Raw genomic sequence first — 25053 nt, forward strand, 5'->3', positions numbered from 1 at the left:
AACAGCCTGGCCCTAACTTGCGCGACATGCACCAAACTGGGGCTTCTCATCAACAAGCAGAAGTCCACGCTCACCCCGGTGCAGCGCATAGACTTTATAGGGGCTACCCTGGATGCGGTTCAGGCCTGAGCCTTCCTCCCACTGCCTTGATTCCAGACCATGGCCACCATAATCTCAGAATTGCACAGGTCCCCCACGACGACAGCCAGGCACTGCCTTCAGCTGTTGGGACACATGGCGGCATGTACATACGTGGTGAAGTTAGCTTGCCTCAAACTCAGGCCTCTCCAAGGTTGGTTGGCTTCTGTATACGCCCCGACCAGACATTCACTCTCCAAGGTGGTCACTATCACAGCCCAGGTACTAGCATCCCTCAACTGGTGGACAGAACCGAGGGAAGTGCTGAGGGGGGTTCCCTTTACAGAATTGACCCCCTCCATAATGCTAATAACAGACGCTTTGGACATGGGCTTGGGGCCCACATGAGCCGTGACCTCAGCACGCAGGGTCTATGGTCGCCACAGGAACTGCACCTCCACATCGATGTCAGGGAGCTCCGGACTGTCTGGCTGGCCTGCAAAGTGTTCCTCAGGTTCCTAACGGGCAGGGTGGTGCATATCCTCACGGACAATACAGTAGCCATGTTTTATATAAACAAGCAAGGGGGGGCACACTCCTCGGCCCTCTGCCAGGAAGCCATACAACTATGGGACCTTGTGGTGAGGCACGATTTTCACCTATCTGCCTCTCACCTCCCTGGGGTCAGGAACGACGAGGCGGACCGCCTCAGCAGATCATTCTTACCCTGCCACGACTGGTCGCTTCACTGGGAGGTGACAACTTTTCTCTTCCACAAGTGGGGTGTTCCCCAACTAGATCTGTTTGCCTCAGCGTGGAACAAGAAGTGCCCGAGGTTCTGCTCGCTCCAGGGTCGCGAGCAGGGCTCCATCTTGGACACTTTCTTAATAGACTGGACAGGGCCCCTAATGTATGCATTTCCCCCCCTTCCGCTACTTCCCAAAGTACTTTTGAAAGTCAAGAGAGACAAAGCGGACGTCATCCTGATTGCACCAGCCTGGCCCCAGCAGCACTGGTTCAGTATGCTGCTGGACCTGTCCATAGCCGAGTCAATACCACTTCCGAAACGCTACGACCTGCTCTTCCAGGACCAGGGTCGCCTTCTGCAGCCGGACCTGGACTCCCTCCACCTGACTGCATGGAGGCTCTGTGGTTGATGGAGGGAGGGAGAGCTGCTCAGCACAAGTTCAGCAGGCCCTGCTGGGAAGCAGGAAGCCTTCTACTCAGGTGCTGTATAAGGCTAAATGGAAGCGCTTTACCTTTTGGGCGGAGTCCCGGGGCATCCTGCCCAGCTCTTCGCCCATTCAGGCAATCCTAGAGTACCTGCTCCACTTAAAGATGCAGGGCCTGGCACTGGCCTCCCTGAGGGTATGCCTGGCGGCCATCTCGGCCTTCCACCGGCCAATGGAAGGGAGGTCTATCTTCTCTCACCCTATGCCCTATAGGTTCTTTAAGGGGAGAGAGAGGCTATATCCGCAGGTCCGTGACCCGGTACCCCTCTGGGATCTGAACTTGGTCCTCACTGTATTAACGGGACCCCCCTTTGAGCCCATGGCTACATGCCCTTTGCTCGTCCTTTCCTGGGAAGGTAGCCTTCCTAGTAGCCATTACATCGGCCAGAAGGGTCTCCGAGTTAAGAGCTTTGACCTCTGAGCCCCCCTATACGGTCTTCTACAAAGACAAAGTGAGGCTGAGACCCCACCCAGCATTCCTACCTAAGGTGGTGTCTCAGTTTCACTGTAACAGGACATCTTCCTCTCCGTGTTTTTCCCTAAACCACACGATTCGGAGGTCGAGTGGAGATGGCATTCGTTGGATGTCAGACAGGCCCTGGCCTATTATATCGATCGCACAAGGCCATTCTGGAGATCAACCCAACTGTTCGTGGCAGTCGCGGACCGGATGAAGAGCTTACCTGTCTCCACCCAACGCATCTCCACATGGATCACCGCCTGCATACGTGCCTGTTACGATCAGGTGAAGGTGCCGCTTCCAGGGACCGTGACGGCACACTCGACCAGAGCCCAGGCCTCATCGGCGGCCTTCCTGGAGCGCGTGCCCCTGCAGGACATCTGCAAGACAGTGACCTGGTCATCAATCCACACCTTCACATCTCACTACGCCATCGTGCAACAGGCAAGAGAGGACACGGGTGTCGGCAGAGCCGTGCTGAGAAGGGCTACTCGCCAGTGTCTCCTATCCGCCTCCAAGGTATGGCTATTTAATCACCTATTTTGGAATGCATATGAGCAATCTCTCGAAGAGAGAAAACAAGGTTACTTACCAGTAACTGGTGTTCTTCGAGATGTGTTGCTCATATCCGTTCCAAACCCACCCTCCGTCCCCGCTGTCGGAGTTGACAGAAAGAAGGGACTGGGGGCCACGGGGTCAGCGGTGCCCTATATACCGCAACATGAGTGCGGTACTCCAGGGGGCACATGAGCCGACCCGCAGGGCATTGCTAGGGGCAGAAAAGCTTCCGGAGGCTTGTGCACGGGGCGCGCACTCACCTATATTGGAATGGATATGAGCAACACATCTTGAAGAACAACAGTTACTGGTAAGTAACCTTGTTTTTTATAATCAAAATTTCATACAATACCAAGTCAAATGCCTTACAGAAGTCCAAGTATATTACGTCAACATTTACCTTTATCAGTCAAACTTGCAATCTCATGGAAAAAAAGATATCAAATTAATTTGTCAGGATCTCATTTCCAAAACCCATTTTGATTTGCATAAATTATATTACTCTACTTTAATTCTTATTAATTGAGTCCTATGTCAGCCACTCCATTAGACTGACAGGCCTATAATTATAATTACCCCGGTCATCCTATTTACCCTTTTAAAATATTGGCACAACATTAGTTTTCTTCCAGTTTTCTGGAACTTCATCTGTGTACCAAGACATTGATGTGGACGGTGGCAAAATAAGGACAGCCATGTGCATGGAATTAAGCGGCAGGCCGCAACTTTTATTAAACTTTAACATGGGAAGTGTGATAACCACCCATCATCCATACTTTCCTATACCAAGGCATTTAATTGCTTCCAGTATGTGAGTTACAGGGCTCCTTACCATATAACCCATAACGTGAATTATGCTCTCTTTAGCCTGCTCACCCAGGACTTAGCTGTCTCTGAGTCCCAGAACCCTCCCCCCCCATGATGGAGACAAAGGGTGCAGCAGCATGGGGACCTTGGCCCACAAGGTTTCACTGTATTACAGGAGCCCAAGGCCCATCACCAAAATCCTAGGTCTTTGACCTCTAAGAACCGTTCATTTTATTCTCTTAACTGCACCAGAAACTGGTCGCAACTCTACCTCAGTACCTTAATTAAGTAGTAAGTACATTTCTGTTTAACCCATTGTGGCTTGAAGGTGCTACGAGAATCCTACATCATTTGGCCTATGGGACAAGAAGATCCTTCCTGACTCCCTAAAGAGGCAATCAGCTAGACCTACAGCATCTATCAGGCTGGGTTGCCATTCCTGGTTGAGGTGTATAGGGCGGGCTGTCCGAACAGAGCCAGAAGAGACCCCACATGGCGCCCACACCGTGTTAAATCCTGGGAGCAGAGGAATGCTAGCCAATCATCACCCCTCTATCTCAGATGACCAATTGGTGCCAGAGGCTCAGGGGGAGGAGCTACCTATTGTCCTTTGGTGAGTGTCTCCTTCCCTTGCTTCTGGGACTGTTCCCCATGCACCAGTGGCCCCATCAATTTCCCCCACCCATTGATGTGGATGATAGCATTTGAAAATTAATATTAATGGTCCAGTGATCTCTCCAACCAGCTCTCTTAAAACTTTTAGGTGCAAGTTATCTGGACCTGCTAATTTAAAAATGTGTAGTGGAATGGAAACAGTGTTATCATTACCATATGATGAGACTATATCATCTGTTTTTCACCAAATACAGAACAGAAATATTTATTGAACACTTCTGCCTTTTCTGCATTATTATGGATAATTTTACTATTTGCATCTAATAATGGACCAATTGCATTCTCAGGATTCTTTTGTTCCTAATATATTTAAAAAGCTCCTTTGGTCCTTGATTCTGTTGGCCATAAATATCTCCTTGTGTTCTTTTGCCTCCCTTGTCAATTTTCTATAATTCCTAACTTCTGATTTATATTCATTACAATCAACTTCCCCTTTCTTCCATTTGTTGTATATTATTTATTAATATTTACAGTTTCAAAAGACAACAGAATTCTGCGTATTTTCTTAGTATAGTTTTTACTAACTTTTTCAGTGAACTATCTATAGATGCTTCCTTTGTGAAATTCCCTGCCCACCATTTCCCCATATTTCTTTGGATTTTTCTAGTTACTCAAGCATAGTCTCCACAAGCTCCAAACTTCTTTCTCACACACATTCTTAGAAACAGATCAGTTTTAGATAGAACATATAGCTATTTCCCTAATTCTAGATACACAGTTTTTAGTTAAGCCAAGAGTAGTTTAACAATATTGTCAAGTTCTGTCAGATACTTCCATTTTCCTACACTGCCAGCCTGCCCTGCCTGACTCTTCTACCCCATTTCTCAAGATTCAGGGTGCAAACTCTTCCACTATAAGTGCAGTATCTCCAGGAGAAGCTTATCTGTATATTTCAATTAAGCCCTGCCATTGGTAGTTTCTTGGGTTTGTCTGTGGAAATGACCCCTATCAATACAAATTGGTTGACTCTTTGTTCTGTCATTCACCCCTCATGTTCTCCCAGAGGTTTTGGTAATGATTATAGCCTTTCTAAGTCATCTAGGAAATAAGCTATACCTGTTCTTAGATTGCATACTCAGAGTATTGTCCACAGAGACCTCCCAGGAACAAATGGAAAAGATGCAAAAGACTTTTTCCATGCTTCACGCACACATGTATTTGTGATAAATTTAAAGAGTTTCTAATCCCATCTCAGATGGTCTTCTACCTGGGAGTCAAGATAGACAAGATAAGGTGTTTTCCATGACTCTGAGATGTTATGGAATTGAATATCATTAATCCACTTCATTAGCTGCTCCTGGGTTTTCTAATGTCTTGTATGCAGATTAATAGGAATATTGTGCATCTTAGAGCATTGGAAATATCCATCTGGTTTTGCCAGGCTCTGGGGGCCTGTTGACTACTGGGAATGAAGCACTTTTCTTACTTGCAGGGAGAGATGTAGCCCAGTGTTTTATGGACTTGGGGATTGGTCAGTTCCAGAAAGGAAATCAAGTTAATGTTCCATTGTTCCATGCTCTTATTGGAGAACAGTGCGGGAAGCAGAGGTTTAATAATTTAGGAATGTATATAGTTGCATGGCTTTTCTTATAGAAACCACAACAACTGTGTGACATTATGACTCATGATTTCCCGGTGGGATGTGCTAATGCTCCAAATATTAACACCAGTGCAGAAGTTTCTGATTTCCCATCACCCAAGGGCTGCACAAATATAACAGGGTAGAAAATTGGTTTAAGGAAATAACAAGGCATCAAGCATTTTCAGTGAATAATGTAATAGGCGAAAGATTTAGCTGTATTTAATTTATTCTCCTTTTAATCATTCTTTGTAATTTTTTATTGCTCTTGAGGAACTTTTTCATTAAATTCATGTCATTTTTCTGCAGTTGAACTGAAAATAAGCCTTTATCAGTTTAATTACACTAGACTCATGCAATCTTCACCTTAAAGCTTCTAGGTATTTTGGAGGGGTGTGTATGTATAAGAGAGAGAGAAACCCACCCAAAACACCATATAATCTGTGTGAAGGACTAATGTTTCATTAATTGTTTGTTTTTGTCAATAGCTTTTGATGATTTTATTGTTAATTAGGAAGAAAATAACAAAGTTGTAGTCCTTGTGAAAATTTAGGGGATGATTGTTTGTCTTGTAAGTCTTTTGAGTTCTAATTATCTTTTTCATTGTCCTAACCAATTTTAAGGTAGTACCAATAGTGTCAGGCTTTTAATAAGAAAAGCTTCCAACCATGTATATCTTTTAGAATTGAACATTATTTCATTACAGTTAATTGTTTTAATTTCTGTTTTATTTTAAAATACATCCTTACCATGGATCACTGGACTTTAGAAAAAAGGATCAACCTATCCATTTTTCTGGTGAAATAATATTTCCCCTTCTACAGTACCTTCAATGTGACTAGCTCAAAACACTTTGTAAACATTAATGAATTAACATTACCCTGAGAAGGTAAATATCGTCTCTGCTTCACAGATGTGATAATTGAAACAGAGAATTTAAGGCCTCAGTTTTCATAAATATCCTTTAATTTTGGTTGTTTCACTTGAGCTTAGTTTGATTTCCAGAGGTGCATTTGCACTTCCCAATGAAGTCATCCAGAACTTTAAAATAAAAAAATCAAGTGTTTCAGGCTGTCTGCCATCCAAAAACAGAGGAGCTCAAAATTAGTAGACACACTTTCTCCTAGGGCATAAAATTTGGTTATCCATAAAAAGGGTGTATCTTAAATGATAGGAAAACTAAATCACAGAAAGTCCTGTGCAAAGCTAGGAATAGATCCCATATCCCCTCATTTCCAATCCTGTGCTTTAACCACAAAACCATCCTCATTCCCTCTGTACCTCAGAGAGCTGTATTTCTCTGTCAGATTGTGGTTTTTAAAGCACTCTTACAGTTCTTTGTATATTTGACGATATATATCAGGGTAGCCAATCCATGGCTCATGGCTTCATGCAGCTCTTTTAGAGTTAAAGTGCAGCTCGTGGAGCCCCCTATGCCGCCCCCCATTCTCCACCTACCAGACTGGAGTGGGAAGCTCAGAGGGGCTAGAGGATTCTGCCCAGCGGGGAGGAGGAGGTCTCAGGGGGTCAGTAAGTTTGGCCATCCCAATATCTATGAAAAATGAGTTACCTTATTGCACAAATTAGTCCAAAAAACTTATTGGGTCCAACAAGACAAGGTGAGAAATTTCAAGTCAGTCTATAGAAGAATCTTTAATAATGTAATTTTAAATGCTACAGCTCTCCTGCTTCTGTGCTAGTGTTTGAAATTTTCTTTTTGTTTCCTTCTAGTTATTTTTTTTTTAAACAGATTGGAAACCATCTCACTGTGCATATAGCTGTGTTGAATCCTTATGATAGGTTCCCTTTTTCAGCATTCTCATTTTTTCATATGGTTTATTATATCCGTATGTTGGATCCAGATTAGTTTGTAGCTCTTCAGTACATTTTATTCTGTTCTTGTAGCACCTTATGTATGAAACACCCTTTCTGACCTCCTCATTCAGGCAACCACCCTGTCCCTCTTCTAATCCCTCCTCAGAATCTGTTCTTTGATTTGGAACCTTCAAGCTGTATAATAGCTAACCTATATATGACCTTATTATTGTCATCCTCCTCCTCCTCTTTGTTTTTGCATGTATTTGGTTGTGTCTTCCCTTAAATCAGGTTGTAAGATCTTGACACAGAGTTTGTGTCTTCCATCTGTTTGTACAGTGATGAGATTCTGACTGAGGCATATGGGCACTACTCCAACAAAAATAATCTAATCATAATTTCCATATGATATGAGACAGTTTAGCAAAACAACCTACCGCTATATGTCACTTTAACGATAATGGTATTACAATATAATTTTCATGGTAGTGATGTGTGCTAATATTTTCTGTAAATAATTTTGTAATTGCAATTACATCTTGGATGCTCCAATAATCTGATGAAGTTTCCCAGACACTATGGTGAACAAAACCAGGAAAACAAAACCAGTTGCCCAGGCCACCTTTCCTCTGTTCCCCTGGTGTAGACAGTAGTCAATGGGAATTACTTGCATTCAGGCAAGGTGCAGTCTGTGTATTAGGTGTACCTAGAAGTAGTTGGGCCTGCTTGGTAAAAGTGTGTTTGTGATATAAGGATCTGTAATTATAATATGAGGTCTATGTTTTGCACCCTCTGATGTGTCTGAGTAAAAACACATATGTTTACATGTGTACCTTCAGGAGCTAGTATGCATCATTTCAGTGCAGAATTGCATACACTTAGGGCTTCTGATTTTAGGTTTTAAATGATATGCTGATAAAATACTCTCAATATGAGAAAAATGAAATTGGCTTTTATCCGGTAACCACCAGAAATGATTACTCAATTCATGTTGACTTCACCCCTTTCACAGTGCGGTTTGTTTATACAGGAAAATGTCATTGCTACCTGGTTTATATCTAAGGGATTGTCTACACAGAGCAGTAATGTGGATTATAGGGTGTGATTTCTAAAGCACACTAGCAAGCTACACTTTACTTGTTCCATGTAGACCTTGCTGTTGCACACTAAAGATTCTTCTTCAAAAGTCCTGTGAATTGAGGCAGCACTCAGACCGGCCTCCAAACCTTCCAGCTCGGACTCAGCGCTGCGTACTTCAGCCTCGGCGTGGAGTGCCCCGCAGGCACTGAGCCCTTCTCAACGCCATTCTCCTTCACTGATGCCAAAGAAGCAGCAAAAGAAACAGTGCACCAATCAAAGCCTTTTCCCCGTGCAGAAGAGGGGTAAGAAAGCAGGGTCAGGCGAAGGACCTGTGTCGGGCCAATCACCTGCCCCAGAACAGATAGTGCCAGCCTGTCCTCCCAGGGCTGACAGCTCTTTGAGGGAGCTACCTGGGAGTGGAAGGGGGCAACTCCACCTAACGGTGCCCTCAACGCTGGAGGCCTTTCAAACAGCCAGGAGCTTAATGGCCCTCCCAGCGCCTTCCACTCTCCTGACCTTATCCTTGGCACCGGAGCTGATAAAGGCACCTGTCTCCAGGGGTAAACCCGCCATGGGCCACTGCATTTGTCAGTGGCACCATTCCCCATCTCGGGACCATACACAACACCTCAGCCAAGATCTCCGGCGCCATGTTGAAGGTCTCCGCCATCTTGACCCCAATCCCTGGCACCACGCTCCCGGTCTCTGACCGGGAGAAGGACTCACCAGCTACATATCACTGATCTTAGTCTCCTGGTACTGGTCATCACTCTCACCGCACCTGTCACCAGTAGCCTGGCAACAGTTGCCAGACCCCTGGCATCGATCCTCAGGACCACGTGGCCCAACACCTCATCACACACCGCCATCTCAGCACCACTCTTCTCCAACATGGCACTTCTCAGGGGACTCCCATCGCTGGTCACAGTCTCTTTGGCACTGCTTCCCAACTCCACACTGCAACCGACAGGACGAGCCACCGTCAGCTCCACCATGGTCCCTGAGGGAGGAATTGTCTTTCTTGACGTCAGAGGGAGAGCCCAATCCCCAGCCTCAAGAACACAGGTCAGCGAACATACCACCTTTTGGTGCCAGCCTAGCAGTGAGAGCCTGGCCTCAAAGACAATGGCCTGTCCAGTGACCATACTGGAACCCATGAGGGATCTCGATAGCAGCAGGACCCTACCTGCTCCAGTCCCCTGTAGCATCGACCAGCCCGTGCGGGACCTGAACTCGGGATCCGATACCAGCACCAAACCCCGGGACCCAGAGGTAGAGACAGCTCCCCTTGAAGAAAAGGAGGCTCCACTCTCTTCAACCAGTGTTACCATCGTCATCCTCATCCCCAGATGAGGCGGCAGCCAGCCCAGCTCCCCTAGTACTGCCAGATGATTTTCAAGTCCACCAAGAACTCCTTAAAAGGATAACATCCATCCTGGCCTTGGAGGCTGAGGAACTCACAGAGCGTATTAAACGGCCTCTTTGACATCCTGGAAGCCGCAACACCGGCTAACGTGGCATTGCTGGTACACAAAGAGCTGCTGAAGGTTGTCAAAGGCCTTTGGCAGACTCCATCCACCTTGCCACCAATATCCAAAAGGGTCGAGAAGAAATATTATGTTCCCTTCAAGGGATATGAATACCTGTTCTCACACCCACCCCACAGATTCCTGGTGTTGGTGATGGTGAACAAGCAGAACAGGCAGGAATAGGTAAGTTTGACGCCTAAGAACAAGGACACCAGGTAGTTGGACTTGTTTGGAAGAACGATTTATTCCACAGCCAGTCTTCAACTCAGATTCTTCAATCAGCAGGCATTGCTGGAGAGATATAACAATTGGGACTCCATAGCCAAATTCAGGGACTCTGCCACAGGACACTAGGCAGGAGTTTGCGTCCATCTTGGAGGAGGGCAAAACGGTGGCTAGAGCCTCCCTCCAAATGGTGCTGGATGCTGCCAATTCCGTGGCCAGGTCAATGGCCTCATCAGTATCCATGCAACGGTGTTAATGGCTGCAGTCCTCAGGAATGTCTCAGGAGGTTCAGCATTCTATACAGGACCTCCCATTCCAGGGGAATGCCCTTTTTTTGGAGCAGATTGATACCAGGATTCACAGCCTGAAAGACTGCAGGGCCACTTTACGATCCCTTAGCCTGTACACAACGCAGAGGACTAGGAGATAGTTCTGGCTGCCAAAGCCACCACTTAGATATTCAGGTCAGCTGCAGCAAGGAACCTATAAGAGAAGGGACAGAAATAAGGGGTTTAAGTGCCTCTGTTCCACTTCTTCCTCCTCTGCTGCCCAGTCAGGGCCTAAGCGCCATCACAGTGGCCCGAGGATGGCATCCCAGTCTGGCCTCAGGATCCATCCTTCCATTTATTTTTTAACCAACTGTTCCCCTTCCTTTCTGCATGGGCCCAAATTACATCAGACCATTGAGTCCTCAACACCATAGATGGTTAAACCTTGCTGTTTTCTTCACTACCCCCCATTCCACTCTCCATCCCTGTCCCTCTTCAGGGACCCTTCTCACAAGCAACTTCTCATTCAGGAGGTGGGAACCCTCCTACAAATAGGGGCTGTGAAGGAAGTTCCTCAAGACATAAGAGGGAAAGGGCTTTACTCTTGATACTTTCTAGCATCAGTTGACACTCCCAGCAGGCACAGTCTAGACCTTGTGGTCACACTGCCACTGCACGTCCAGTCCTCCCTAACTTGGTGGACGAATCCTCGCTTGGTATTACAGGGAGTGCCCTTCGAAGGGTTTTCCCCCTCAGTGACTCTTGTCTCTGATTCTTCAGCTTCGGGATGGGGAGCCCCCTTCAATGACCTCAGCACACAGGGACTCCGGACGCAGGAGGATTGCTCCCTCAACATATATGTCAGGGAGCTCAAGGTGATATGCCTGTGTTCTCAGGTGTTCCTTCCCTACCTGGCTGGGAAGGTAGTCCAAATTATGGTGGACAATAACACAGTGATGTTTTACATCAACAAGCAAGGAACAGCTTCAGGACTATTTAGAATGATTGGACATACACAAGTCCATGGGACCATATGCAATGCATCTGAGGATGCTGAGGGAGTTGGCTGATGTGATTTCAGAGCCTTTGGCTATTATCTTTGAAAGCTTATGGCAACTGGGGGAGGTCCCTGACGACTGGAAAAAGGCATATATAGTGCCCATCTTCAAGAAGGGGAAGAAAGAGGATCCAGGGAACTACAGATCAGTCAGCCTCACCTCAATCCCTGGAAAAATCATGGAGCAGGTCCTCAAAGAATCCATTTTAAGGCAGTTAGAAGAGAGGAAGGTGATCAGGAACAGTCAACATGGATTCACCAAGGGCAAGTCATGCCTGACCAATCTGATTGTGCTCTATGAAGAAGTGACTCGCTCTGTGGATGTGGGGAAAGAAGTGGACGTGATATACCTTGACTTTAGCAAAGTTTTTATACAGTCTCCCACAGTATTCTTATCAGCAAGTTAAAGAAGTATGGGTTGGATGAATGGACTATAAAATGGACAGAGAGCTGGCTAGATCATTGGGCTCAACGGGTAGTGATCAATGGCTCCATGTCTAGTTGGCAGCCAGTAACAAGCGGAGTGCCCCAGGGGTCGGTCCTGGGACCGGTTTTGTTCAACATCTTCATTAATGATCTAGAGGATAGGGTAGATTGCACCCTTAGCAAGTTTGCAGATGACACTAAGCTAGGGGGAGTGGTAGATACCCTGGAAGGTAGGGATAGGATACAGAGAGACCTAAACAAACTGGAGGATTGGGCCAAAAGAAATCTGATGAGGTTCAACAAGCACAAGTGCACAGTCCGGCACTTAGGACGGAGGAACCCATGGACAGCTACAGACTGGGGACCGACGAGCTAGGCAGCAGTTCTGCAGAAAAGGACCTGGGGGTTACAGTGGAAATAAAGCTGGATATGAGTAAGCAGTGTGCCCTGGTTGCCAAGAAGGCTAATAGCATATTGGGCTACATTAGTAGGAGCATTGCCAGCAGATCGCGGGAAGTGATTATTCCCCTCTATTCGGCATTGGTGAGGCCGCATTGGAGTATTGTGTCCAGTTTTGGGCCCCGCCCTCCCCCCCTCCCCCCCCACTACAAAAAGGATGTGGACAAGTTGGAGAGAGTCCAGCAGAGAGTGCCAAAAATTATTAGGGGGCTGGATGACAGGACTTATGAGGAGAGACTGAGGGAACTAGGCTTGTTTAGTCTGCAAAAGAGAAGAATGAGGGGGGATGTGATAGCAGCCTTTAACTACCTGAAAGGCGGTTCCAGGGAGGATGGAGCTAGGCTGTTCTCAGTGGTAGTAGATGACAGAACAAGGAGCAATGGTCTCAAGTTTCAGTCGGGGAGATATTAGGAAAATGTTTTTCACTAGGAGGGTGGTGAAGCACTGGAATGAGTTACCTAGGGAGGTGGTGGAATTTCCATCTTTAGAGGTTTTTAAGCTGCAGCCACTGGTCCACAAGGTTCTGTTGAAGATCAAGTGGGACAGGGTGAACATGATACAGATAGCTCCGGCATGGCCACGGCAGCAGTGATTCGGCACCTGCTGAAACTCTCAACCACAACCCCGGTGCAGCTGCCAATTTGGCTGGACCTTCTGTTCCAGGACCACGGCCATCTGTTGCATCTGGACCTAGCAGCCCTGCACCTGATAGCGTGGCTGCTGCATGGCTGAATGCAGTGGAGCAGGCTTGCCCAGGACAAGTTCAGCAGGTTCTCATGGGCAGCAAAAAACCTTTTACCAGAGCAGCAAACCTGGCCAAATGGAAGAGGTTTTCCTGTTGGGCTTCGGACCGGAACCTTTCTCCTCACTGAACTTCAATACTGTCCATATTGGACTACATGTTATGTCTCAAGCATTAAGGCCTAGCCCTTTCAACACTAAAGGTTCACCTGGCGGCTATTTAGGCCTTCCATCCTCCGGTCCAGGATAAATCAGTTTTCTCCCAGGATATGATGATCAGGTTCTTAAAAGGCCTGGAGGGACTTTACCCACAAATGAGAGATCCTATTCCTCCCTGTGACCTGAATCTAGTCCTTTCGAGGCTCACCGGGCTCCACCTTCGAACCATTAGCATTCTGCTCTCTGCTGTTTCTCTCTTGGAAGCTTTGCTTCCTGGTGGCGATCACTTTAACGTGAAGGATTTCCGAGATCAGAGCTCTCACCTTGGAACTGCCTTACACAGTGTTTTATAAAGACAAGGTCCAGTTGCGACCCCACCCAGCCTTCTTACCAAAGGGTGTTGTCACAGTTCCACAATATATTCCTGGCTGTGTTCTTCTCCTAACCACACAGATCCAGTGAGGTGCAAAGGTTGCACGCCCAAGATGTTAGATGGGCCTTGGCCTTTTACATCGAAAGGATTAAATCCTTCCGAAGGTCGATGCAGCTCTTCGTTGCAGTAGCAGAAAGGATGAAAGGTCTGCCGATCTCCTCCTAGAGGATCTCCTGGTGGATAACTGCCTACATCAAGTTCTTTATGAACACGCAAAAGTGCCTCCACCAGCGATTTTAACAGCTCACTCAACCAGGGTGCAAGCCTCAGCAGCAGCCTTCCTGGCGCAGTTGCTGATCCAAGACCTCTGCAGAGCTGCTAATGGTCTTCAGTTCATACTCTCACATCCTATTATGCTATCACCTAGCAGGCCTGGTAGAGCAATATTGCCAGCTTTGTTAGAGCAGTATTGCAAGTGGCATATCCATGAACTCCGAGTTCACCTCCAGGGATACTGCTTGTCAGTCACCTAACATGGAATTGATATAAGCAAACACTCAAAGAAAAAACTATTATTAACCTTCCGTAACTGTTGTTCTTCAAGATGTAATGCTTATGTCCATTCCATCACCCGCCCTCCGTCCCCACCGTTGGAGTTGATGGGAAACAGGAACTGGGGAGGTGCAGGTCAGGTGATGCCTCATATACCGCTGCATGAGCGCAGAGCACCAGAAGATGCCAGGGCCGGCCATGTGGATACCACTAAGGCAAAAAATCTCCGACAGCCATACACAAACGCATGCACACACCTAACATGGAATGGACATGAGCACCACATCTCTAAGGATAACAATCACAGAAGGTTTGTAACCGTTTTTTCCCTGGAGTGCTTTAATATGGTGCTATTTGAAACAGTACTACGTTAAAGCGTAGTAGGGACAAATACACCAAAAGGTTAAGTAACAAGGATGCAAAGCTTAAATTAACGTGTAGGGCATGTTTTCTACTTGTAATAAAAATTAAGTAGACAAGAATTTTGGGAAGTATTTAAAAATATTTTCTCATACAGTATCCAAGAGAGAGCCTAGAAACCCTCAGACTTCTGAACAGCTACATAGAATTCAAAATTTGTTAAAAATAAGCCCTGAAAAATGAAATGAATAAACCCTGAGAAACAGAGGGTCTACATACATTACATATGTTCTATAATTAGCAGGGCACACTGGGTTTTTTTTTTACTAAGGGTATTGTCAGTAGTGAGAGGGAAATGAGAGCAGTCTAAGTATTTATTATCTACATGTACTCACGGTAGACTGAGTATAGTCAGTGTCAGGAGTAGCTGGACTCATTGGTGGAGGTAATAGTTAGCTCTGTTTCGTAGAGATGTATGCTGTGTTTGTGAGATTTGCGGATTACTTTGAGATGTGTGACAGCTGTCGTGATATGATTTCTATGCAGAATTGTTTAGGTTATGTCATATTAGGACATAGGGCTTTTATTACAAAGGAGATTGTCCGCAGTGAGTTAGAATATGAGAGGACTCTAATACTTTGATAGTTAAGTGAAAATGTATGTTGAGATGATATGCTCTCAGAGTTAGGGAGTTCTAAAAGACTGTGAAGTGATTCTTAAATTGTATACATATAGTATTCTTTCTGGGCACATGGCTAAGTGTGTGAGTGTACACCAGTGTTCACCAAATGCAAGTCATGTCTGACCAACCCAATTACCTTCTATGATGAGATGACTGTCTCTGTGGATGTGGGGAAAGCAGTGGATGTGCTATATCTCAACTTTAGCAAATCTTTTAGTATGGTCTCCCACAATATTTTTGCCACCAAGTTAAAAAAATATGGGTTGGATGAATGGACAATAAGGTGGATAGAAAGCTGGCTAGATCATTGGGCTCAATGTGTAGTGATCAATGGTTCAATGTCTAGTTGGCAGCTGGTAACAAGTGGCGTGCCCCGTGCCCCAGGGGTCAGTGCTGGGGCCAGTTTTGTTCAGTATCTTCATTAATGATCTGGAGGATGCAGTGGGTTGCACTCTCAGCAAGTTTGCAGATGACACTAAGCTGGGGGGAGTGGTAGATATGCTGGAGGGTAGGGATAGGATACAGCGTGACCTACACAAATTGGAGGATTGGGCCAAAAGAAATCTGATGAGGTTCAACAAGGACAAGTGCGGAGTCCTGTACTTAGGACAGAAGAATCTCAATGAACTGCTACAGCCTGGAGACCCACTGGTGAGGCAGAAGTTCTGCAGAAAAGAACTTGGAGGTTACAGTGGACAAGAAGCTGGATATGAATCAACAGTGTGCCTTATTGCCAAAAAGGCTAACAACATATTGGGCTGCATTAGTGGGAGCATTGCCAGCAGATCAAGGGAAGTGATTATTCCTCTCTATTCGGCATTAGTGAGGCCTCATTTGGAGTATTGTTTCCAGTTTAGTCTGCAGAAGAGAAGAGTGATGGGGGATTTGATAGTGGCCTTCAACTATCTGGAAGGGGGTTCCAGGGAGGATGGAACTAGCCTGTTCTTAGTGGTGGCAGATGACAGAACAAGGAGCAATGATCTGAAGTTGTAGTGGGGGAGGTCTAAATTGGATATTAGGAAAATCTTTATCACTAGGAGGGTGGTGAAGCACTGGAACGGATTACCTAGGGAGATGGTAGAATCTCCATCCTTAGAAGTCTTAAAGGCCTGGCTTGACAAAGCCTTGGCTGGGATGATTTAATTGGGGTTGATCCTGCTTTGAGCAGGGGGTTGGACTAAATGACTTCCTGAGGTCCTTTCCAACCCTAATAATCTATGATTCTATGATCTGGAACTTCCTGAATCTTAGAGTGCCAAGAGCCAGTGTACATATGTGTTTATGGAGGCATCACTCAGAGAGGGTAGCAGGAAGGTATCAAAGTTTTTTTGTCCAGTAGATGGAATCCTGTGGATGAAAGTGAATGAGTTGTAAAACGAGGTGAAAAGCTTGTACATTTTAGCAACTGTGGCCTGGCAGAGTAAAGTTAACAGGATGTATTGGGGCATTGCTGAAAGAGGGAAACCTTAACTTTGCATTTCCTGGTTTTCAGAAGCTTGTGTTTTTATTAACTCATCATTCTGCAAAGGGATAGCATACCACCAAACAACTTTAACTGTGTATTAATGTGTTTTTTTGTTTTTCTTTTACTATTAAGTAATTTTAGTATACTGATCCATTGCTACTGACATAGCCTCTGACAATTAATCAACATCAAAGCCCTCAGAGCAGAAAATCCACTAAGGTTTCAAAACATGCATGTCTATACTCTCCTCAAGGGTCACCTGGGTAAAGTAGTTATTTTCTTAGCTAGGGCAAATATTGTTGCATAAATTACAAGGTTGTAGAAACTACCATAACTCTAAGGGTAAATATGAAAAGTGCTGTAATTATTCTTCTGCGTTTTGCAGTATCTAATACCCTTTGGGTTATCTCATCTTTGGCAGAGCAGTCATTGAATCCTTTGACATGCTTTCAAATTAGTAGGAAAACATGGTTCTGAGGTATAGCAAAAGGCTGACAATTACCCTAATGATACAATACCTGAACTGTCCTGATGAATTGAAGGGAGAGTATAGTCTATCTCTGGTTCTTGAGTTTTTCTTCACAAACCAATTTTGGAAGCATTTGTCTAACTGGCATCCTTAGGTCTTAAAAACTAAAATGAATCACCTTAAAATAGACAGTCAGCTTAACCATCATTGTCCTTATAACAATTTGCATGAAAAGATACTTGAAGCTTTATTAAAGTGCTAGTGTCAATCAGTTTTGCCTTAAGTATTCAATCATTTTTCATGTTTATTTCTCTAGACTTCACATGAAAAGATTTGAAATTTCATTCCATAAGACAAATGTTTAAACCACACTGCAACTTCTGTCTTTACATAAGTAGCTAACAGCCATTCCAACTTTTATCATTTTTTGACATTTGGAGAGTTGTGTCCTGTAACTGGAAGCTCCCTGACTGGATACATGATTCATAATTATTGTATTTAATCCTAGGCAGACTGACTCTTGAAGCAAAAGTACAGTGACAGAATTTTGTGCATAGTCTTTTAATCAGTGATACACTTTTAATCAGTGATACACACACTGAATCATGTTACACTGCAGATTTTGCCAATGCATTTTTGTAATTTTTCACATGGGCCAGGTTTCAGATGGGCATTCTAAAGAATACCCAATATTCCAGGCTATTTTAACTCTCCAGTGTTTTCCTTAAGGTGCATTTGAGTTCTGTTATTTTCTCCTGTTGTTTATTTCCATTTTTTCTCCTCACATCACAGTGATGCAGTGATAAAAGGTACTAATCAAGTAGGGAAACTGTGAAAGTTGTCACATTTACTTAATAGTTTATAAATGACCTTCAGGTATACAGACTAAGTTAAACATTATGTCCAGAAACCTTTATTCTAAAATAATCATGTTTCTGTATAAACTGGTTTTGTTTGTTTCTTTTAACAGTGACAGTGGAGCTGAATTTGCTTTGATAAAAGATCCTCTTCAAGTCCTAGAAGGGATTGTTTCTGTGGTCCACACAAGTGCTGAAAAGGGGTAAGAATATATACGGGTACATCATAGGAATCCTTTTGCTAACACTGTCAGATATTTTTGGTCACAGTGCTATGGTGAGATACAGTATAGAACGTGGATACTTTCCTGCAAAGGAGTATATAATGGATTTATTTCTCACATGCATTTATAAGACACCTATCGATAGTACCTGACTTTTGCATAATTTAAAAGAAAAAGCATATTCCATAACCCCTTGCAATGATTAAACCATACTCACTAAAAGGACTGGGGCCAGTAGGAATTGCAGCGTGTTATTGATAAAGCACTTGAACAAAAAGGTGCATTTTGCTTCCTGCCGTAAAAGTAACAGAATCCCATTGGGAATGAATTCCAAACCCTGGGGCTTGCCACCAACAATGTCTTGATTCCAGCTCCTGGAAATTCTACCCCCAAAAGACGTTCAGAATCCATTAGTTACATAAAAAAAGAGCTCTCCCACCCATCCAATTCTTTATTAATAATATCTGCTCTAGGAAAAAATAAAGCCTTACTTAACTGTGAATCGATCCTCATCTGTTTGCTGTACAATACTGATTACCACTCTACCTATTTTGACTAACTCATAATCAGAAGCAGCAGGCATGAAGCAGTGGGGAAAGTAAAGTCTGTACACTGAATCATTGTTCAAAATTCTAATGCTTTAGTATCCTGCCAGTGTTACTTATCACTTGATTGGTTTTCTTAGCATTGTGGTTGTGTCAGCACTTTCATGATAACTCAGCCTTAAAATTTATACTGGACTGAATTATGGCATACATATCTGAGAGAGAACATGCAGTATACCAAACCGAAAAAAGAAAAAGTGGTGTTGTGGAGTTAAACAAAAAAGAAACTGAAGTCAGATATGTGTTTATGAGCTTCTATAATACGGTGTTTCCCAACCAGTGTTCCATGGCATGCTGGGGTGCTGTCCGGCCTGAGCAGGTGTGCCACAGAATTTTTTGAAAACCTATTTGAAGGGTTCTGAATTGGCTCATGAGTATTCATGAGTTCGTTTGGAGACAATTTCGTGGTGTGCCTCAATATAATTAAAGGTATCAAGTTGTGCCATGGCAGAGAAAAGTTTGAAAACCACTGCTATGATGCAATATGATGGGGCTTTTTGTTGATTTTGTGGTAGAGGGAATCTCCCACATCTTTTTATTGGTTTCATTGATTTTTCACGTTTTAGGTAAGAGAACTAGTGTGTGTAGGTGAAGATGCAGAACCCCCCTTCCCTCCTCATACACACATTAGGGTGTGCCTGCACAGCAACTCGGAGATGTGATTTCTAGCAGATGTGAACATAAACTTGTTAGTTCTGCTTGAGCTAGTGCCTAAAACTAGAAGTGTGGTGTGGTAGCATAGGCTGCAGTTTGGGCTAGATGTCCCAGTGCATACCTCAGGGGTGGGGCAGGATTTTATATGAGTGCCTAGCCCTACCTGCAGCCCAGGTTGTCTCAGCCACACTGTTATTTCTAGGCGCTAGTTTGAACGGAACTAGCGTGTATCTGTTTACCCACTCTGGGAATCACAACTCCCTGTTGCTGTGTAGACATTCCCATATTATCAACCATTGTTGAGCAATTCCATATGAAGGCGGGTTACAGCCTGCTGAACAGGGAACGTTTTCTGCACCCTAGCTCAGTTTAGTTGTAGAAGATCTGAACTGAGCAATAAATCGCTTTAGACCATGCCTTCCTTCCTTGGCAGATGGCAGCAACAGACCTACAGTTGAAAAAACAGAGGTTAGTAGGATCCTCACTTCCACCTCCCATTTAGCACTTTGACAAATTAGGTGAGCAGCGTGAGTGCAGGTGTCGAGATTAAAGTTGAGAAATGGATAGATAAATTAAAATATTGCCAGTTTTTCCTTCCATAACCTGTTATAACTTTGTTTGTTTTTTAACCCCAAACAGCCTAATAGGAAACTGCAATTTAAAGATGATCTGCTGTGCATTATTTCTTTCCACATGTTTTTGTAAGCATTTTTAGCATGGCTCACACACATCTTTGATATATAAGCCATTCCATCACGTGCTTAATACCCTGGGGTGAGGGACACAAATATTACAATAACGAGACAGAGCAAAACAACTGTATAATAAATGCTTTAAAAACTGAATAATCCTATATTTCTCTGATTGCTTGAAACAACTAATTATAAACCTACCTGGTGTCTTGGATAAGTAACAGATGTGAAATAAGCCAAGGCCAAAGAGATTTCTATATAGATATGATATTCACATAAATGTAGGCTTGTAGCTTAAACTAAAAAATATGTAGAGGTATCAAAAATGAAAGTTTGCAGCTCATCCTTACTATACTTTCTGTGGTAGTGTGAATTTTTTGGCATGGAAAATGTGTTAAAAGCTCTCCAGCTTTGTTTTTTGTAGTGTCTTTGAGTTCGTATTTTAGGAAACTGCAAAACATGCAATAATTTTCAGGAGCAGAGGTAAAACGTTAAATGGCAATACCCGAGAGCCTGGTTATAGTACTGAGTTATATACCTACTCCTCCTATTTAAGAGAATGGGAAAATTCTCATTGACTTGAGTTTTAGAGCAGGACTGAGTGCTTTAAGTAAAAGTCCATCACAAATAGTCACAATTGTAGGTGAGTTTAAAAATACACAATACAAAAGAGACCTGTATAATCTGTGTCCTGAATATTAGGAAAACTGACAGATTCTCCTTGCATTTCTTGGCTTTCTCTTCTTGTTCATCAATAGTTGTATAGAGCACTTGAGGTCAAGAGGTGGTGATTGACTTCCTGCATGACAGATCTTGGCTTCTCTGCCAAGTGATGTGTTAGTGATGTGGTCTGAGAGTCAGCCAGTCCACCCTTAGCACAGAATGGAATTTAATTTTCAATCTTATAAAATACCAAGTCTATTATGCCTTGACTACTTGAAGAAATCCCGGTATAACTATACCACTATAATTATACCAGTACTGCTCCCCATGTGGACACTCTTATCTGAGGGTGAGTGCCTTTTTCTAGTTTAGCTTATGTTGCTTTCATTTAATTTTGTTCAGCAAACCCCCTTCCAGACCCTGCATATCCCCCCCTCTCCCCCCCCGTGCAAACATGGAGAATATTTATTTGGTTTCAATTTTCAATTGCCAATTTTCCATTTCAATAACACACAAATTGGCCTCCTCATACAGATAGGCCTGTTATGTGTGGGGCTGTAGAAATGGTCCAGGTTCCCGTACTTTCTCCCATTTTTAACATCAATACCACCTCACTAGAGTCCTTAGTTGCAGCAACACTTCTGGTCAGAAGAGGTCTCATCCCCCTTCCCATTGTTCCACAGACACATAACTGTAATGAGTAAAATGGTTCACTATGTAGTTAAGCTTCAAATGGATTTCCATAGTAACACTCGCATCTCCTATCTGCTTTGGAGGTGCTCTTTTTTTAATTCATTTGTTGGGGAAATTTTCCATTTTTATTAGTCCAGAGATTATTTTGATTTAAAGTTGGAGCAAAAAAAATGTTGTTGTAACACAGATTGCGATAAACCACCTTATTCAGTGCTAATTTGAACTATTTTCTTTTCTTTTGAAATGAGCTATCTGGAATCTCTGTTTGTGTACACTAGTGGCATTTAAACACTAATCTGGTGTGAAGATCAATCTGACCATAGAAAAGATTACTCAGATTGATTTAAACACACTTGTTTACCTCCTTATACTTGATCTATTAAGAAAGCAAAGCATAAAGCTTCTGCATCAAGAAGGTCATAAAAAATTGAGATATGAGCTTACTTAACTTTTGAGAAATGTTCCCATAGTTACTTTTAATTTTAAAATTTTTAATTTTCAGTTTGAATGACACTCGTTCAACAGAGTCATTTCTAATTTAGCTCAGATTCTGAGAGAGATAATATGTAAAGATAATAGAGGCTAAAAAAAATTGAAATCCTCACAAACTGAAAATCTAAACTGTCAATGTTTATTATTTCAGACCTTCAAGATCGAATAAATTGGTGTTTTCTGACTGATACTATTTTCCCATCTGTCTTGTTAGGACAAATAAAGGAACATTAGTTATAAATCACATTCCACTTGGAGCCACTTTCTTTTAAAAATCCAGTGCTAGTTTGAAATATTACCAAAGAATAGCAGAACATTGTTTACAGATTTATTATATGGTAGCTTGGAGCCTGTAAAGGGCAGTGGACTCTTGCCTACCACTATCAGTTGATTTTACTAATCTGTATACTGTAAATACAGTCTCATAATGCTAATGTTCTTCAGTATACAATATAATCTTCTCATATTAATTTGTTTTTATTATATGAAGTCCAGAAAAAAAAAAACTAATTTAATTATGAAACACCTCTTCTTCTTCAAGCAGTGTCCTGATGGGTGCTCCACTTCAGGTGCACATATGCCTCTAAAGCTTTTGATTGGAGATTTTCAGTTAGCAGTGTCAGTTCAGCCCACATCACTCTGTGCCACCTTCTGCGAGATACCAAGGCTATAGGAGTGTGAGGGCAAACCACCCTGAGGTCCTTTTCAATCACCTCAGCTTGGCACAGTGTGTTAGTGTGTCTACCTTTAGCAAGCCTCTGGATTTAAAGCTGTGCTAATTAGCCCACCTCCTCCCCTTTGCAGACCATCTTGCCTATTTCCAATATGCTTGGAGGTAGATTGCTACAGACAAGTGTGTCATAACATAGGGCTATCCCATCCATTTTACTTCACTCCCTTCCTTCCACCCCTCCCTTCCCTGTCCCTCTTCAAGGATCTCTCTCACAAGCTTTTACTGAGACAAGAAGTGAACTCTCTCCTTCCATTTGGAGCAATGGTGCTTGTTTCTCCTCCTCAGAAGGGCAATAGATTTTACTTAAAGTATTTCCTCGTGCCAAGGAACGATGGAGGGTGGAGACCAGTCTTAGATCTAAGACGTCTAAACAAGTTTGTAAAGTCTCAAAAGTGACTCTGGCAGCTATAATTCCTTCACTAGAGAAAGGGTATTGGCTTTCGTCCCTCAGCCTACAAGGTGCCTATTTCCATATAACAATATACCAATTGCACAGGAAATACCTATGCTTCACCATAGGCCGGGATCATTTTCAATATTGAGTGCTTCATTTTGGTCTTTCCTCAACCCCAGTGTTGTTCTCAAAATTCCTGGCAATAGTTGCTGCTAACTTCAGACAAGAAGTGATCCTGGTCTTCATGACCAGCTACTCAAGAGCTGTTCCTATGAAGCAGTGCTGTCTTCCACCCAAATGGCCCTTGCTCTGTTCCATGAGCTGGGTCTGCAGATGAATGTAAAAAAATCCACACAAACAGTGTCTTCTGTACAGGGATTAATAGGTGCATATTTGGACTAACTGTGACAGCCAGAGCCTATCTTCTTTTAGATTTGTAACCTTGTCAGGTCTGGCATGGGCAGTTGAGGGGATCCCTCAAACCACCATAAGGAATTGTCTTCAGCTCCTGGGAATCATGTCTGCTTGCACCTTTGTGATCAGTCACGCAAGGCTATGTCTCTACTGCTTCCAGGGTTTGTTTCAGAATGACCTATTCTTCAGTCAGACACAACAATTCCTCTACAAGTGAGGAACGCCTTTAGACTGATGGAACGATCAACTCAATGTCAATGCAGGCATTCCTTTCTGTTGCCCAGCCCCATCAGTGACTTTAACAACTGATGTATAATGTTGGGATGTGGAGCCTCGTTCAGTACCCTCTTGATTCAGGGCAGATGGACAACTGAAGAAATCAGTCTCCACATCAATCTGTTGGAGCTCAGGGCTGTCAGGAACACTTACCTTAATTACCTACCCTTCATTAGGGGAAAATCAATCAGTGTCTTGATGGACAATGTATCCTGCAGGTCCTATATCAACAAGCAGGAAGAAGCAAGACCCGCCTTCCTGTGGGCTGAAGCCATGAAACTATGGAATTGCTGTATAACTCATCAGATCCACATTTCAGCATTCTGCCTTCCAGGAATCCAGAACATCACAGCCAATGTCCTCAGTAGATATTTCTCACAGGATTACAAATGGATGCTAGACACACAAGTTAGCCACAACATATTCCTAAAATAGGGCCTACCAGAGGTGGATCTCTTTGCCACTTACAGGAACTGAAAGCATCCTCTTTTTCTGCTCATAAGGATGTCTAGGCCACCATTTTTTGGGAGATGCCTTTCTTCTGTCTTGGAAGAAGGGTTGTTCTATGCATTTCCTCCATCATCGATGATATAAGGGTGATAAAGTAGATCAGACAGGACACAGCCAGAATTATCCTTATAGCGCCAAGCAGTCTGAGACAAGCTTGACACCCTTAACTACTTCACCTATATACAACTGTTCTTGAAGTTCCCGACCATTCCTCATTTCCTGTCACAGGATGCAGGTCATGTGCTTAACCCCAGCCTAATGATTCTCAGCCTCAGGGTGTGACTCCTCGATGGTTCACAGAAGTACAACAGTATTACCCAATAATACAAAGAAAATAATGATTGTTGGGGGGAGGGATGAGCAGGTTTTGTACATAGGGATCCCCCACAGCAAAAGCAAACTACTCACCAAGTTTAACTCACTAGATGATGCGTTAGTACAGATACTCATTGGGACCAGGCACAATCAGAAGGTCTAGCATCTTACTCTGTTGGAATGTAATCCACTATATTGAACCAATACCTTGGGGTAATAACACACATTGACACGTAATTCTTATATGATAAATTTCCTCAAATTATTTGTCCAAACTTAAATGTTAAAAAATAAGTTATCTGGTCAGCATTACCTATTATACTGCCAGGCAGAGGTTGAGTCATTAAATGAATGTCCTTCTAAGATACCTCTTCCCACTCCAGTACCTCCAATAGCAGTTTTCTGTGTTTGTACTCAAATATTTCCAGATTTATTGGGGTGAGGAAAGAGCAGAATTAAATATAAACTTCTGCAGAATAGG

General features: G+C 43.5%; 1 protein-coding gene across 3 annotated transcripts in view; it reads left to right on the forward strand.

Annotated features, from left to right (window-relative positions):
- NBAS (NBAS subunit of NRZ tethering complex) overlaps nt 1-25053 on the forward strand; it is a 370484-nt gene that overhangs the window by 272193 nt on the left and 73238 nt on the right. For all 3 annotated transcript variants that reach the window (XM_067544745.1, XM_067544747.1, XM_067544746.1), the window contains exon 47: nt 18021-18110. In XM_067544745.1, the coding sequence (XP_067400846.1) occupies nt 18021-18110 (90 nt within the window). The remainder of the gene's footprint in view (nt 1-18020; nt 18111-25053) is intronic.

Source organism: Emydura macquarii, unplaced genomic scaffold, assembly GCF_026122565.2.
Source record: "Emydura macquarii macquarii isolate MOO-44397 ecotype Brisbane River unplaced genomic scaffold, CSIRO-AGI_Emac_v2 contig_1027, whole genome shotgun sequence".
Lineage (NCBI taxonomy): Eukaryota > Metazoa > Chordata > Testudines > Chelidae > Emydura > Emydura macquarii.